The sequence below is a fragment of the Rutilus rutilus genome (genome assembly GCF_951802725.1).
Source record: "Rutilus rutilus genome assembly, chromosome: 11".
NCBI classification, from domain to species: Eukaryota; Metazoa; Chordata; class Actinopteri; order Cypriniformes; family Leuciscidae; genus Rutilus; species Rutilus rutilus.
The window spans coordinates 33974405-33992733 of record NC_140216.1 but is presented as its reverse complement, the minus strand read 5'-3'; the positions used below and the strand labels follow the sequence as shown (position 1 = coordinate 33992733).

Sequence of the window (18329 nt, the reverse complement as noted above, 5' to 3'; positions counted from 1 at the left end):
GTACATGAACTGTAATTTGGTAACAATCCAGACTGTAGAAAGTGGAAAATCATGTTTAATCTCCTGAACATAGTTAATCGCTACATTTTACAACCGTTTATATTTATTTATTTGAAAAAAAAAAAAATGAAAAAGAACTGTGTAAGTGTGGTGGTTTTAATAATGACATATGATTTATTTCAAAAGGTTTTGAAAAGCATCGAGACGACTGCTACAAAGCAAGTTGGATCATCTTGTCTGGACCCTACAGAACATACTACAGCCCATGTCTTGCTGTTTTATTCACCTCTGTTTTTCTGTTTTTATCTGTGATAAAGACTGTGTAACAGTGTTCTCCAGGTGTTGAATAAAAAGAATGGCTAAACTCTATTTTATGTTTTCCTGTTGTATGACATCTGTGTGACTCTCTTCTAAACGAGGAGCGAATATAGGCACACTACCTCTAGCTTAAACATGACTACGCCACCCTGTTTACCAGGGAAATATTAATATTATGTATCTAAGATTTTACACAAGACACACAGGAACGTGATCGCCAAGAAGGGCTAGAGACGTGGACACCAATAACACAAAAGCTTTATTTAAATACTCACAATAATTTTTAAAAGATCTCAAAGCTGGGTCATCAACATTCACAATACAAAAAGAGACCACGAGATAAAAGGAGGCCGAGGCTTAACGGCAGATGCATAAACTCAGTAAGCACAAGGCATGATGAACTCTAACAATAACACAATTCATGTACATTGATGTTTACAGTCCTGCAGAAATATTACTGTCCGTGGGACTGAATCCATCAGATTATTGACAAGTACTCAGAAAACATGACAGCAAACATGATGTTTATTTACTACAACCATTGGAATATATATATATATATATATATATATATATATATATATATATATATAAACACTATAGGTGAATTACAGTTTATTACATAAACATATGTAATAAACACATGTAATAATGTTTATTACATAAATATGTTTGATAATTGTACAGTAAGGGAGTTATTGTCAAAATTTCACCTGTAGTAAATCACTCTGATCACTAGAAAAGCACTACAACCATTGGAATATAAATATAAAAACACACTATAGGTGAATTACAGTTTATTACATAAACATATGTAATAAACACATGTAATAATGTTTATTACATAAATATGTTTGATAATTGTACAGTAAGGGAGTTATTGTCAAAATTTCACCTGTAGTAAATCAGTCTGATCACTAGAAAAGCACTACAACCATTGGAATATAAATATAAAAACACACTATAGGTGAATTACAGTTTATTACATAAACATATGTAATAAACACATGTAATAATGTTTATTACATAAATATATTTGATAATTGTACAGTAAGGGAGTTATTGTCAAAATTTCACCTGTAGTAAATCAGTCTGATCACTAGAAAAGCACTACAACCATTGGAATATAAATATAAAAACACACTATAGGTGAATTACAGTTTATTACATAAACATATGTAATAAACACATGTAATAATGTTTATTACATAAATATATTTGATAATTGTACAGTAAGGGAGTTATTGTCAAAATTTCACCTGTAGTAAATCAGTCTGATCACTAGAAAAGCACTACAACCATTGGAATATAAATATAAAAACACACTATAGGTGAATTACAGTTTATTACATAAACATATGTAATAAACACATGTAATAATGTTTATTACATAAATATATTTGATAATTGTACAGTAAGGGAGTTATTGTCAAAATTGCACCTGTAGTAAATCAGTCTGGTCAGTAGGAAAGCACTACAACCATTGGAATATAAATATAAAAACACACTATAGGTGAATTACAGTTTATTACATAAACATATGTAATAAACACATGTAATAATGTTTATTACATAAATATATTTGATAATTGTACAGTAAGGAAGTTATTGTCAAAATTGCACCTGTAGTAAGTCAGTCTGGTCAGTAGGAAAGCACTACAACCATTGGAATATAAATATTAAAACACACTATAGGTGAATTACAGTTTATTACATAAACATATGTAATAAACATGTAATAATGTTTATTACATAAATATATTTGATAATTATACAGTAAGGGAGTTATTGTCAAAATTGCACCTGTAGTAAGTCAGTCTGGTCAGTAGGAACATACTACAACCTTTGGAACATGAAAAAATCTCTTTGGTGAATTACTGTAACTTTTACATAAAACATTTTTGCGTACTGTATGTACAATAGCCTACACAAAAGTACACTAAAGCAGTCTAGGTGAATAAGCAGCAAATATCTAACCTGAAACTATTTTTACCCCGGTTTTTTTTTTTTTTTTTACTTGACTATGTTCATAGTGAAGGTCCTACATGATAAAGTCTGCAACTTGGGTAAAGTTGCTTATTTGCTTCGCATATTTGCGGAGTTCCGCGTTCAATATCTCGTGAGCTGAATATTGTTACTACACAAATAACATTGTTTTAATATTTTAATCTCCTCAAAACGAGCTTTCCTTCGGGTTTGCACTTTGCAGATGGTCCCTTCTTAGCAGCCTGCGCATAGAGATCAATGTATTTTGTCCAGTGCGAAGGAAAGATCATTTTAAGGAAATTTATGTTGTAGCTTCTGGTGTTTTATCTGTAGTTATATGTGATAGGTGTTGTGTGTAGCAACAACGTTTAGTTCACGAGTTATTGAACGTGGAAGTCCGCGAATGTGCGAATATGCGGATATAAAACCAACTTTACCTAAGTCTGAACTTTTTTGACGGCGATCAGCTGTAAAATGGCTTGGTCCTGCTCGGTTTTCGTTGACTTTGAGTACAAGAATTGAAAGTTTTTTAGAAGATCCCCTGGGGTTAACGTGTCAGCATTCGACAGAAGTTTGACGCTGTCGTCTGAGAACAAGCAACAGTCGGCATTTCTCTTCCTCCCGCGTGCCTCATCTTCTTAATCTCCCCACGTAAATGATTAGATTTCGATGGCTTACGTTTCTTCCCTACGGCAGAAATCACCACAGGTTCATCAATGCCGTCAAATGTATTACTTTTTTTGTTTGTTTGTTGATCAAAAAGTACAAAGTAGATAAGGAAAACTAGGATGCTGGGCGTATTCAAAGCGCTGCCGTTACTGTTTACAATGCGTGGAATGGTGCGCCGTGATTGGTTGAGCGGATTTATCGCATTCTGTAGAGAAAGGACTGGCGTTTGTCGCGGTTTGGAAAGAAAGGGAGAAAACATGACGGTGGGCGGAGTGTGTGTGGCGAGCTGTACCTCCGGGAATGGTGCAAAAAATAAAATAAAATAAAAATAAAGAAGCGTTGACGCAAAAAATATGACGTTGACATCATCGACGCACCGCTACAGCACTAACTAACCAGATTATATTCATTATTAATTTAAAATGTATCTAATGTCACATCCACAATAATAAGTTTTAACAAAAAAAAATAAAAAAAATTCTAACGTGTCTTCACATTATGTTTTCGCTGGAGGTGCGTACCGGCCTACTTCGAGCACTGTGTATATCTCAGTACAGGTGAATGTCATTAAATAATCGTGTAACTGAAACTCATCGTCCTTCTCACCACCCTCTGTATATACTGATCAGCTCCCTTTTCTGAAGTTCTAAGATGGTCTGGGTCTCAATCCCTCCACTGTGTTTACCAGTGCGTTTGAAATTCTTGGGGATTTTTTCGAAATAGTGGTGCCAAGTGCCTTTACTGTTTGCGCCAAAGCCAAACACACTGACCTAAGCACAGAAAAACACATCAGCAGAAGTACCTGACATTAGTGTACAGCACACAAACCGTAGACAGTAAGCCACACAAGCTCTGTGAATGCTAAAAGCTTTACCTCATCACAGATGTGCAGGGCGAACATCAGCACAAGGAAACCCGTGGATGGATAAGATCTTTTAGACTTAATGTGCAGCCACGTAGTGTGCACATAATGCATGAAAGCAGGGTGTATAACCATCACCTGGAAGAATGAGAGGACCGTTAGCAAAGAACAAAAAGGAACTTGGATGTTGTAGCCTTTACAAGCTACTTCAGAATCTACAATGGGGTCTAAAAGTCTGACAGTTAAAGTCAGTTAAAGCTGGCCCTCAGTTAAAGCTGCTCATGAACCGATCATCTCTTCCTTCTAGTTAATTTATAACATCAAATGAACATGAATGAACATAAGAAGGATTGTTGTTTTAACCGCGGAAAAACGTCAGTACACCGTTTTTCAAGTTCAAGGCCTCCAGCGTTAATCTACTAACTCTCCTGACTGCTTTGCTGGACAAAAATGCCGGATTCGGCAGATTATGATTGGTCAAATCGCCTGTCAGTTAAACTCCCTGCAAAGGGTGCACCTCATTCCATGGAATTCCATTCCATTACTTTCCACACCTCATTCCATTACATGCAAATAAAAGTCTCAGGTAGCTTTTTGCATAAAGCATTTGCAAATAAAACAGTGTATCCATCTCATGTGTTCAAAAGAACAAAATTGTCCCTTTGGCACAAAATATCTAATAAAAATGGAAGTTGCGGCAATGTAGCTTTTTTCCCCTACATCATAAATGAGTTGTGTCTCAGAGCACGCAGTAGAAAAGCAATAAACATTTCATGTCATGTTATCTTGCGTTCGAACGCCTGGTGTTTGGGAATCCAATCATGTGAGATGCTTCTGGGAGGGAATTAAACCAAGTCATTCTGATGACAAACTTTGGCTCAGGCATTTCAGAATGACCAAACCAACATTTTAGATACTATGCAATGAATTTGGTCCACTGGTTAGTCCAGTTATGCCATCACATCCTCTGTTGAGGCAAAGTCACGTGAGCTTTTTGTTGCAAATCGAGGTATTTATGTGTTTCCATCATAGTTTATGTCTTCTTACAGGATAAAAATATATCTGATTCAATTGAGCGCATACATTTTTTATGCGTATTTTGGCTTTTCCATCCAGCATTCTTTCATGCGATATCACAAAATGTGCATGAAAATAGCAGTGTTGAAATAGGGTTGGAGTGAAACTCTGCAGGAGAGTGGCCTCCAGGAGCAGGATTGAAGACCTATGGTGACACTAAAGGGTTTCCATGGCATACATTGTGCACTTATCTCAAGCCTAAAGTAGTCTGTGTGCCATAACATTAATCTCCACAGCAGTCTCTCAGGTGGAGTTTGTAGAGACAAAGCATACAACTATAATGACCAATTTGATCAATTCAAAATTCTTTATATGAACTCTTTTCTGTTGAATGGTTTATCGTTTCCGTTGGTTTATTATTAGCATAAAATTTAGATACTGTGTGATCTTACTTTGTCCTTGTTGGCTTGTAGCTTGTCTATAACCTTAAATCGTGTTCTGTTGAGTAATACAGAAACAGAAAAAAGGGTCAAAACAATCCAAGAAATAATTGATGACAAAATAAAAGTACATATGTCCAGTGTTGGGGTAACTCATTACAAGTAACTTGAGTTACGTAATCAGATGACTTTTTCAAGTAACTAGTAAAATAACGCATTACTTTTAAAATTAACAAAACATCAGAGTTACTCTTTCAAATAAGTAACGCAAGTGCCCTTGTGCTCATGTTGAGACAAATAATCGAGGCGCAGAGTGTGTGTGTAAACATGATGGTTATTGTAGTTCTAGACTGAATATGAGTGCATTTATTCATCTCACTTGCACAAAAAAATTCAGTATTCCTCAAAATGAATAAAAAAAATGCAGAATCAGAAAACTATGCAAACCTCTAATAACTAAATATGTTAAATAAAACATACATTTTTATGCATTTAATCTCACTTTAATTGACCAATGTACTTGCTTCTGACCTTCAATAATTCAGTTAAACCATAAGCAAAAATGTATTGGTAAAGTAAGTGTTAAACTTTTTTTCTCCTATTCTTCCATTATCCAGAACAGCAGCAGCTAAAAGGTTTGTTTGTTTGCTTTCCTCTACTGTACACATGTGAATTTGCATTTCCTTAAGCATGAGGCTTATTATTTCACTTATATTTGCCCAAAAATATTACTTAACGCAAAAGTAACGTAACGCATTTTATTTCTAAAAAAGTAACTATTGCAATTAGTTACTTTTTAAGGAAGTAACGCAATATTGTAATGCATTACTTTTCAAAGTAACTTTCCCCAACACTGCATGTCATTCAAGATATAAAGACTAACCAATCATCATCATCATATTTCACCTCCAAATCAAAAGACATTAGGGTTGGCCGATATATCTCATGACATTGTTAGGCGCATCTCGTCAGTAAAGCCGGTTCCTTGATTAGTAGTAAATCGCCATCACCTGCTTTCAGATGGAGCGGCATTCACTACAAAGAGCCGTAGTTAACTGACAAGCTGAGTCATATCGCATTAATTATCGCAGGCGATTCGTCCGAATTATTATTATTATTATTATTATTATTTTATTTTTTTTATATATTTTTTTTGCGCGATTCAATGTGACTTTTTTATAATATATATTTAACCATTATCTCACCGTTTAATAGTTCCATCAGTAAGAGCACTGGTGACCCACTGGATATCCATTTTTTTGAAGGGCAACAACACCAGGTGGGTGGTGTTGTCCAGATGAATGGCACTTTCTGGGTACAAGCAGCGGTGGGTGGTCCTGGACCCCACATCTTTCTCATAACCTTCAACTGGTGCCCTATTCATTCTGAGGGAGACAGAAATATAATATTAAAGTAATATTAAAATCATAATCAAAGTGGACCTATGTCCATTTTAAAATTCTTGATTCAGTTTTTCAGCTCACACGCACGACGTGCAGCGCTACTCATGCTGAGAGAGAGATAAGACAGTAGAGCTGCACGATTCATCTTTAAAAGACTGTGATCTCCATTCAAACACCCACGCGATCTTCTTCTGTTTCGTCTGTCTACTAAACCTTTTGACAAAATCATTTCGCAACATTCAAATCGGTGTTGCCGCTGCCAAGTTGTCATGAAACAGTAGTCATTTCCTCATAGTATCATTATTTCTGTGATACAATAGTTCAAATTATCATAGAAGTACTGGGATAAAAGTTTAAATATAAACACTGATGTCTACGATAGCGATAGAGTAAATCAGCTTTTGATAAAAACTTGTTGCTTAAAATAACACATTTATCGATTACACTGTTTTACCACAAGCGACAAGTGACTGTTAAAAAATGTATTTGTTATTGAATCATTTATTCAAGAGAATGTAGTACTGTATGATGCTTCTAAAATAAGTAAATATGACTCATCTTATACATCATGTACAGTCTTGTAAGTGTATGATTTGAGTTTACCTCATTACAAAATCATGACTGTCTATAAGAGGACCATAGAATGATCCTACAAGGTTCCCAGAGTTCCCCACCACAGCACAGGTTCGGCAGCGAGATGGACCAACGTCTCTGTAGTGTTCCTCTCCAGGAATGACAGAGAACAGCTGCTGAATCACTTGAGAATAACTAGCTTTGCTCTTAGTAGACTGTAGAGACTGTGGGTGGATTAAAAACAAATCTAATGTCACAGTGACGCAGGAAAGTGCACTTCTACGATCAGCATGAAATTATAATCAAATAAAAAATCTATATAAAGAAGATTACATTTGAAAATCACTAAGAACAATTTACATAAACTAGCACTAATGATTAGTTAAAAGACATTCAAACTGTACAAAATCAAGTTTCCACAAAAATATTAACCAACACAACTATTTTCATAATAATAAGAAATGTTTCTTGAGCATCAAATCAGCATATTAGAATGATTTCTGAAGGATCATGTGACACTGAAGACTGAAGTAATGATTTTACATTTAAATATATTAAAATAGAAAACAGTTATTTTAAATGTTAATATTATTTCACAATGTTAATGTTTTACTGTATTTTTTATTAAATCAACAAACATTAAAAAAATTACTGACCCCAAACACACATTATCATTAGAAAACCCATTCTCCATTGTTCTAATTCTACAGTCAATTTTTAAAGAATTCACTCCCATTCAAGTCATCGTTGTGAATATGAACAGAATTGTCCACACCTCAGAAAGTTAGATTAAAACTTTAGAAAAAGGACAGCATTGCAATTCAAAGAATTTCAAAGCAGTCACACAACAGTATCATTTCTTTAGACCAACACAACAACAAACTGAGTCAGAACTGGTATTTCATGTTGTTGATTAGATCCACTATGAAGGTGTTGAAGTGCTATAAGGTCAAATATGTTTTTTTTTTAAGATTATAGAAGGTGAGGCCAAGAGCCGTGGGAGCTAATGCAAGTACACACGTCAACAAAATAGGGTAAGATGAGCCACCCCCTGTCTCTTGGCAACTGTACACTTTTATTGTCATGTGACCATATATTTCGGAACCACCCACCACTTCTGCCAGACTGTGAAAATGAAAAGCACAGGGGAAGGCACAAGGCTTGCTACAATAGTCGGTGTTATGGGTATTACACGGTTTTCAGTCGCAACACCGGTTTCATCACTTTAATTTTATTTTTATTTTTTTTCATTTAAAGCGTTAAGATTTAACGCAATTAACGCAGTATCAGTTTTTTCTGTCACCCGTTGACTAGCGTTGTATGATCACACTCTTATTAATGCAAATGCTTTTAAACCATTCAAGCGGGACAAGACAAAAGAGACCGCGCTGTCTAAGTCCTGCCTTACGTGACACACACACACACACGACACGACCCACAAAAAGACGCGCATCAGCATCGAGTTCTCTTTCAGGCTTGAACGAACTACGTCAGACTTCGTACTTCCGCTCAATTTCAGTTCGCTTCTGTACTCAGTCTGAGATAGCGACGTTCAAAACAGCTGGCCAATCAACGAACAGAGGGCGGGCTGAGAGCCGTGACGTAACGCTGATTGTACCGTGGATGTGTAGATTTACTTCACATAATCTGCAAAAGTTGTCCACAGCCATGTTCACTCCGGTATTTCGCTCGATGGTTTTGTTTTCGCATCATACATGTGTTTACAGTGGAAGTTAGATGCGGCTGAGCATGCGCATAACACACGCCATAACCAAACGTTATGTGATTGGCTTACGGGTAACCAATGATTTTAAACTTCAGACAAGCGAACGTCTTCGCGCAAAAGAAAAACTCTTAATGAAGCGCAGTGAAATGCAGCGACTTATCTGGCGTTTCCTGATGGATCGAGGTTGTTAACTTGTTCCTTATACATGCAATTCACACGAGCTCGTACGAGACTGCTGAGAGCATGCGCTTTGAGCTATTAATGTCGTGAAAAAATTAATAGCAGGACGCTGACATCGTGCGGACCGAGCAGGTAACATTTAACATTCAACAAAGTCTCAACTTTCAAATTTGGTCAGTCAAAGGAAAATAAACCATAAATAGGCCTACTGTTTTGTGGCTCTTTAATGTGTCGTAACAGATTGCCTCAGTTAAAGCTGCTCATGAACCGATCATATTTTCCTTGGTTGATTGATTTATAGCATCAAATAAACATGAATGAACATCAGGGGGCTCATTTATAAAACTGTGTGTAGGAACCTTACTAAAAGTGCACGTGCGCCCGAAAGCCAAAAAAGGCGTACGCAAAAAAAATATTCACCCTGCGTCCCAATGTGCATACTATCCGCCCTATCTGCCCTAAATAGTATTGACAATTACTAATGTCACATACTATATAGCAGGGGTGCAAACACATGTATGGTCAAAAAAGAGAGAGGTAATCTAAGCCCTCGTCCCGCGGCAAATATCCAGATACTACATTGCCACCATCCCCAACCCACCCCTATAGGCACATAGAGTCAAATGAAATTTAGAAAAACTATCTTGCACTTCTTCTCGCTTTACTGCTACTTCCTGAAAACAATTTCACCTGATGATTTGAATAGCTCTTTTTGTAAAGAATTAATAATTCTAGGATGATTGGGGTAAATGTGTAGGGTAGGCCTAGTGCATCTGCATAGAAACTAATAAACAAAATACAAATATAAATACAATAAAACACAAATACACGAGAAATAAAGCAGTGCTTTATGTTTTTCAGGTAAATTAACTGTATAAAGTATTAATACAGTTTATCTTTTGACAAAACGTGATTTTTCTCTTTCTCTTTTGTTGTTTGATTAACTTTGGTGACACAAACAGCTGCAGGTATATTGGGTGCTGTCCCTTTAAGACGAATGCACGTATCTAATACCGGTAATGACACGCATCCGGTTTATTTTGACTGCGTTTACGGGGAAACTCGTTGAGACGGACACTGGCTTATTTTTTCGTGCACATGTCTGTTCAAACACAAATAGATAAGAAAGAAAAGGGAATTCGGTGTTCACGAACTTCACGTGCTGTCTGCAACTGCGTGGCTCTGTGCGCCGACAGACCATCTACATTTGGATGTTAAACATAATATATATAGCCTGATACAGCAAAGACAACGTCGGCAGTATTGACGGCAAAATAGGCTACAGAATATTTCGTTTTGTAGGCCTATTGACAGGGGCAATATTTGAAAATCGATAGCCTAATTAGGCCTTATTTTTAAATTACAATTATATATGCATTTGTCAAAACCAAGAGACTTTCAAGCATCAAAATGTAATTTATTAATATGTATTTGCGCCTTCTATTTTGTCTGAAAACTTCCAACACTCGTGCGTGTCGCGTGAAAAATAAGCGTCGGTTGCGGTTCTATTTCTAGCACGCGGTTTCGGCGCGGCTCGAGAAGTGTGTGTGTCACGCAGGCATTGTGCTCTAACACCAGCTCTAACCAGTTAACATGAGAGCCGACATAAAAACGGACACTCCACGCCACGCAGAGAGAAATGTGATGCAGTGGCAGATCCAGAGTGAGACAGAAACACTAGTGGTTCACGCTTGCGCACATACTGCTGGTTTGGCGCGCAGTGTTCTGATCAGTGTTGCCAGATCTCGCGAGACAAATAAGCAACCAGGCCTGTGAAAACAAGCCCAAAACAAGCAACTTTTTTTACAGAGCACCCCTAGGTTCCGAGAAGAGAAAAATAAATAAATTGTGTGCACGGTTTTTAAAGCTTCAGGACATTATATACACAGTAAACCAATTAAAAATTAAACTAAAATTAAAATTTGCACACAAATAAATATCCTGAATTCACAAATTCTTTATTTATTATTGCAGGGACTGCAGAAGATCCCATTTTTAAATAACTATAATCCAGAAACAGGAGCAATTATTAATAATCTAGTGTGCAGCAATAAAGTGGCTCCTGCTCTGATAAACAAATGAGTGAGTTAGAAAAGACTTAAATAAACTAAACTGGTTTAAAAACCATTCCAGTCAAAACCATTTGAACAGGTGAGGATGGGGCTTGGTCTAAACATTTTTCTTAAGACTCATAACACTTTAGCCTCATTATATATGAAGAATAATAATTTATTATTACAGACTTTTTCTCCCAGTCTGTTACATTTCTTCCCGTATTTCGCCCACTTTGTCCCGGGCATTTTTGTTCCTCGAAAAACTCTCCTACAGTCCAGTCACCATCAGTCGCGACTCACGCGTATTTTCATTTAAACGTCACTCACTGACGTTTCCAAACCAGAAAAAAAAAACAGATTGCCCTACTTTGCCTCTGATTGGCTAGTACTCGTTGCACTCTGCTGTATCATGTGTGTATGGGGAAAGGGTAGGGATAGAGGGAACAGGCAAGACAAACTCTCACGTTTAAAAAACATATCGAAAATTTCTGCTTGACAACTTATTATGGAGATGGGAAAAAGCCCAAATAAGCAACTACACTTTAGAAACAAGCCCCAAAAAACCGCGACCCGCGACTACCAATATTTGTAAGCGACTTTACAGAAAACCAAGCCCAAAGTCGCTTATAATAAGCGGACTTGGCAACACTGGTTCTGATTCGCTTATTTCCTATTTACTTGTTGGTGGACGCAATCCAGAATTACTGTTGGTTAAATTATAATCAGACCCTCTCAACCCCCCCCCCCCCCCCCCCCCAAAAAAACTCTTCGGATCTGCACGATTCACACAAGTCACCCAAACTGACGTGAAAAAAGCGGGAGGCGCCGAAAAGCGCGCTGTTTGCACCCCTGATATAGGATGGATAGTATGCACATTGGGACGCAGGCTCAGACTAATGCTGGGTACACACCAAAAGATTTTTTACATCTTATAAGATTTTCAAAATGTGACAGACCACAAACATGAGGACAAAAAATCCTAGATTTAAGCGTTTTGCTCCTATAGTGTGTGGTATGCCATGATGTGACAAAGACAGCACACCACACACAAACAGATTTTCAACCAGAGTCTCGACTATGAACACAGGAAATCTCGCAAAATATCGTGAGACTTCAGAATAAGCATGACGGACGATATGCAGGAAGAAATTGCGATAGTGTTTGGAATGATTTTCACAGAAAATTCACGTGAAAAAACCATTGTACCTACCATTATAACCTTTTATACAGAAATATATTCATTCTTTATTGTCTTTATTTATTCTTTATTGGATTTATTGTCTCTTTAGAAAAAGTTATTTAATCCCTCTAGTCTATAGAACCTCACTGAACCCTTAACACTCAGCTTTTTTTTTTCTATCTTTTTTTTTATTGATTTTAAGAATTATACAATTACAGTCAGGGGGGTACAAAGAGTAAAGCTGATAAACAAACATAAAAAGACATATACATAAACAGTGACAAACTTAAAAGTTAAACAAAAATTTGAAAATGTTTACAGATTGAAACGCACTTTGCAGCTTTCTTATTTTTCAAACCCAATATTGTGTTTAGGTATTGTAAAATTTCTGCTCTTAAAATAAAAAACAAAGGCTTGTTTCCTCGAAATTTACACTTATGAATACTAAATCTTAACATTAAGCTTCCTGCAAGTGTGTGTGTGTGTGTGTGTGTGTGTGTGTGTGTGTGTGTGTGAGAGAATGACCGTGTCTTCCATCATCTCGCTTTCTGATTGGATATTGTTTCGTTTCACGTGATAATCTCCAGAGCGTGCGCGTGTTTGTCCTCGGAGTTCCCACCACACATCAGGATTTCTGATCGTAAATATTAAACATGTTTAATATTTACGATTCGCGATCGGAGCGGCTCCGACGTTCTTCCGAGCAGGTTCGGACACTCTTAACACACCTCACACCAAGGGAAAATCTGATAAAATAATCTGTTAAACCATCAAGATAATCGGGACATAGCTAGGATTGTCGGAAGGGGGGAAATCGGTGGGAAATTGGTGTGTACCCAGCATTATAAAACCGGTCGTAGGCTACGCCAGAACCTGCGCAGAATTCACTTTATAAATCCCAGTCAGCGGAAGATTGTGTGCACATGCGTCTCCACCCTGAAATAACCATATATGGAGCTTACGACGCCTAGTTTTACTATGCAGATCCTCATCTGCATATCATTTGCTTATGATTATTCATCCACGTGATAACATTTAACGGAACAAGACACATTACATTAATAAAAATCATGTAGTTGCCTATCCTTGCCTTGTTTTTGAATACATAAATCAAACAGTGTATAAAATACATTTCAGAGAACGTTTTTCTCAATCTTTTCCACTGGCCGAATTGTATTTTTAATTGATTTAGATTTTTAATGGAAACAGATGGCCTTGCATTATTTGCACGAAACTATATATTTTCTCAGACAATCTGGTATTATCATGATAAGCAATTATCTCTGTGGTTAAAACATTAAAACACGTACAGCACGCCACAGGAAAGGTTTTCAAAAACATCGCATCCACAACAAATATTTCTATTGATTGAATTTGAATATAAAAAATGTAACTTCTCAATAATGATTTCATGTTTAAGTGTTTAACTCTATTAATTTGAAAGGCATATTTAATCTAAATGTTTATATCAGAAGTAAAACATAGTTATCATTATTTTATTTATTTAAACCAGTGGTCTCAAACTCAATTCCTGGAGGGCCACAGCTCTGCACAGTTTAGCTCCAACCAGCTCCAACTCACACCTGCAAGGAAGTTTCTAGTAATCTGAAGACCTTGATTAGCTGGATCAGGTGTGTTTGATTAGGGTTGGAGCAAAACTGTGCAGAGCTGTGGCCCTCCAGGAATTGAGTTTGAGATCACTGATTTAAACTGTTATTTGCGTCAGTTTCACTAAACGGCCCAACGCGCTCGCTGGCGCGGACATTTAAGAAGGGATGGATATTTGCTTCAAGTGACAGGCTTGGTGAGTGAAATCATATTTGTATTATCTTTCTGTATATGTTTAATTTTCTTTAGATTTTCTGTTTAAAAAGACACTTAACTCCAGCTCACCATCGTTGTCGCCAAACTGCTCCATCTCCAAAACGTTCGTAGCATGGGTCAGAGTTTGCCATCAAGTTTGTTTTTATAAATCACAACTTATGCGTCGGAAGTGGCGTACGCACATTTTCAGCCCCGTTTTGTGCGTACACAGAGCCCGTCTACGGAGAGCCTGCCCACTCCCTATTAAGCCCTATTGTACCGAATTTTGGTTGTAGTACCACCAGAGTTCCACTGGGGGCGCTCGCCATGAGTGCAAAATGAATGGGAGTCAATGGGGCTAGACGGCTAAATTTGTCTCTTTCACCCGATTGCCGTTGAGAAATCTCAGATCTGATTGTAGATTTTGCAAGTTCAACATGGGTTTTAGGTCGAAAGTTGAATGAACGAGTACTTATGTCGTTTTAATTTCTTACAGGTTGAGTTGTTGTTGCCCATAACACGCTAGCATTCTGCTAATGACGTCAGCATTCTGACGTCATTGACATTTTGAAAGACTTTTTAAAGCAAATAAGTGACTCTAAAAAATCTAACACCCAGCAATGTGTAATTTCTTTGCATCTCCTTTCGAATACAACATTCAAATTACTAGACAAAAAATTATATCCTGAGAAAAGTGGATTTTGAGGGGTATACCGCCATTGACCTCCATTCATTCTGCACTCATCCTGTGAGCGCCCTCATATGGAATCAGAGTGGAACTGCAACCAGTTCAGAAGCCGGAAGTGTAGTGAGAGTGAAACTTCTCGCCATATTAGACATTCTCTGGCGTACGCCACGTTTATAAATGAGACCCCAGAAGGACTGTTGTTTTAACCGCGGAAAGACGTCACTACACGCCATTATTCAAATTCAAATCCACCGACGTTAATGTTCTAACCAAGCTGCAACCAGCTGTCTCTCTCTTGAAACTAACACGGAAGTAAATTAAACGGCAATTCATCAACTGGCCGCTTGAGGCTGGCTGCAAAAGTGAGTCAAATCTGCATCTCCCCCATGTTGAAATGCCCAACTTTACAGCCTGTAATTTTTTTATTTATTTATTTATTATTATTTATTTTTTATAACTCATCCGTTTAAATTATATTAAGCATTACATTTCTGCATAATTAAGTGTGTCCACTTTTGAGTGACAGGTGGATTCCCGCTGCTGTGGTCATTAGTCATCATTAGCCTTTTGTCTGCTGTCTGTTAGCCGTCACATTACCTCAGCTAATTGTCTGACTGTAAAAATAAATAAATTCGGGAGTGGCGCTATGCCAAGTTGGCGACGGTCGGCTACGCCCACTTTAGGCTTCAAAAACGGTCTTCAGAAACCTACGGGTGAAGTCACGGACACTACCTCCATATTTTTCAATAATATCTGTCTGCAGAGCCACAGTTTTACCACAGCAGTTTTACCACAGCAGTTTTACCCCGCGCATGCGCAGTGTCATCACAACAGTTTTACCCTCGCGTTTTTGATAGTAAAGAATATTATAGTATAAGCCTAGTTACAGTTTACGTTAGTTTGTTATAGCCATACGTTACTTATCGATAACTACATTTCCCGCGGAATACAATAGCTTTCTAAAGTTGGCTAACTTTAAGTTAGCTTCGGCTCACCAGCATGTTGAACTGCTCGGTTAAGATGTAATTGAAGATGGCGCTTGAGGTGACTTTCTCTGGACAGTTTATAATAATGTATCAAGCAGAACGGACAGTGATATTGGTCACAACAAGACGAACATTTAGAATAATTAGGGAAATTATTCCCTTCCAGTGCCAATAATATGCATCTCGTACACGTAGACAAAACTCCCTCATTGCATGCGTGGGGTGAAACTGTGGCTCTGCAGTCAGACCCTTCTCATATGTTTTTACAGTCTATGGTTCTAACTCTCCTGACTACGTTGTCGGACAAAAATGGCAGATTATGATTGGTCAGATCGCCTGTCAATCTCTCACAATACTACTCTACCTTAAACCGACGAAAGGCCGTTGAAACGGTCTATGAGCTTCAATGAACGTTAAAATAACGTTTCTTTGACTGTCGGGAAGAAGTCTGCTGCGAGCTCGCATCAGTGCGGGCTCGGCAAAAGTGCGCATCGAGGGCGCAAATCGACTGCATTGCACTCGCGAGCACCCTTCTGAGACCTAAAATGACAAATGCGCACGCGGCAGCCATTGTAAGTCCACAAGACCGAAAGTGCATGAAGTGTGCCATTTGGGACAGGGCCAATATCAACTAGAACATATGTTTACGTTGCTTGCTAGGGGTGTTGTGTAGTGATACATAGAACCGTTGGGTGTGGGTGAAGCGCTCATAGCCGGGTTTTATCGTGAATAAAACACAGCCATTGACCAATCAGAATCAAGGACTAGAACTAACTGTTTTATAAATGTATATTAAGTTTATTTGATAGGGACAGAAATTGGGCAACAGCCTGGAACACTTTTTTTTCATATTTGTTTAATCCTTTGTCATAGATGCATTCTGGTCATTTAAACTGATAGGAAACATCCTGAAATTACTGTACTTTCATTGTAATTTTGCCTAATTTTCCCTAATTTTGAGGAACACACAGGTAAAATATGGCTCATCTTACCCCACTCTTCCCTATATAACATTGTGGTTTTTGGCCATTTTTAACACTAAGGATGGAAATTAATAGGCCTACCTGCCACCAGGCATAGATGTCGTCAGGAAGCCCGCTGTTATTGAGAGAGAGCAGTGGTGGGACATCTTGTCTGAAGCGTTTGGTAAACCACTCGTCGTCACTTGCAGCCAAACACCGCTCCATACAGGCACAGGGTTCTTCATGAAACAACTGCTCCACCAGGCTATTGTTTATCAAATGTTTAAACCGATTATAAGGAACTTTATGTATGGTCACTGTACTGATGATGGCACCCAACAGAACCACGAAGAAGACCTTCATGTGTTTACAAGGCGGCATTTTGAATGCAGAGGTGCTTCTATCCTCGGACGTTGGGTTGGTATAGATTGAGGTTCAGGCGATTCCTCTGGCAACTTTCAGCACCTTAATATGAGACCAGCTGCAAGAAGCTGAGCATTAAGGACAATAAAAAGAAATACTTTTCTACAAAAAAAAAGATGGGTTGTTCCAATGTGTTTGGGTCAGATATCGACAAACCCAACCATTGCTTTAAATTAAACAGTTTAGGTAAATTTATGAGGCATGTGTCTAATATCTCTTGTTGCAGGCACTTGACCACTGGCTTTCCTTTACAAAGAACAATTGAAAATATAGCTGCGAGCAAGCTATATACAGTGCAATGCATAAGTGAATACACCCATGCTAAAGTTGACTAAAAAGAGGAATAAAAAATCATATTTTGGAAATTGAACTTAATGCCTTAATTTAAAAAATTAGGAAAAATCCAACCTTTAAGGACACCAATTTTCTTTGTGAATGAATAATGTATCGTAAATAAATAAATGTTCTTCCTTAAAATACATGGTGCATAAGTGAGTACACCCCTATGTTAAATTCCCATAGAGGCAGGCAGATTTTTATTTTTAAGTATTTAAAAAAAAAAAAATTTAGGATACTATGCATCCTGATAAAGTTCCCTTGGCCTTTGGAATTAAAATAGCCCCACATCATCACATAGCCTTCACCATACCTAGAGATTGGCATGGGGTACTTTCCATAAGATCATCTCTCAATGCAAATCAAACTAGCTTTTAGGCTAACTGAAATAAAACCATGCCAATCTCTAGGTATGGTGAAGGCTATGTGATGATGTGGGGCTATTTTAATTCCAAAGGCCAAGGGAACTTTATCAGGATGCATAGTATCCTAAAAAAAATGTAAAAAAAATACTTAAAAATAAAAATCTGCCTGCCTCTATGGGAATTTAACATAGGGGTGTACTCACTTATGCACCATGTATTTTAAGGAAGAACATTTATTTATTTACGATACATTATTCATTCACAAAGAAAATTGGTGTCCTTAAAGGTTGGATTTTTCCTAATTTTTTTAATTAAGGCATTAAGTTCAATTTCCAAAATATGATTTTTTATTCCTCTT

General features: G+C 37.3%; 1 protein-coding gene across 1 annotated transcript; it reads right to left on the bottom strand.

The window, feature by feature from the left end:
- Positions 1-1053: 1053 nt before the first annotated feature.
- LOC311300139 (CMP-N-acetylneuraminate-beta-galactosamide-alpha-2,3-sialyltransferase 2) lies at positions 1054-17228 on the bottom strand (the record flags this gene model as incomplete). The annotated part of the gene is made up of 7 exons (XM_084424272.1): positions 1054-2991; positions 3580-3743; positions 3848-3973; positions 5305-5350; positions 6498-6677; positions 7299-7492; positions 16950-17228. 7 exons carry the CDS (start codon positions 17226-17228, stop codon positions 2979-2981), a joined length of 1002 nt encoding a protein of 333 aa, XP_084280398.1. The 3' UTR covers positions 1054-2978.
- Between the last annotated feature and the right edge of the window lie 1101 nt (positions 17229-18329).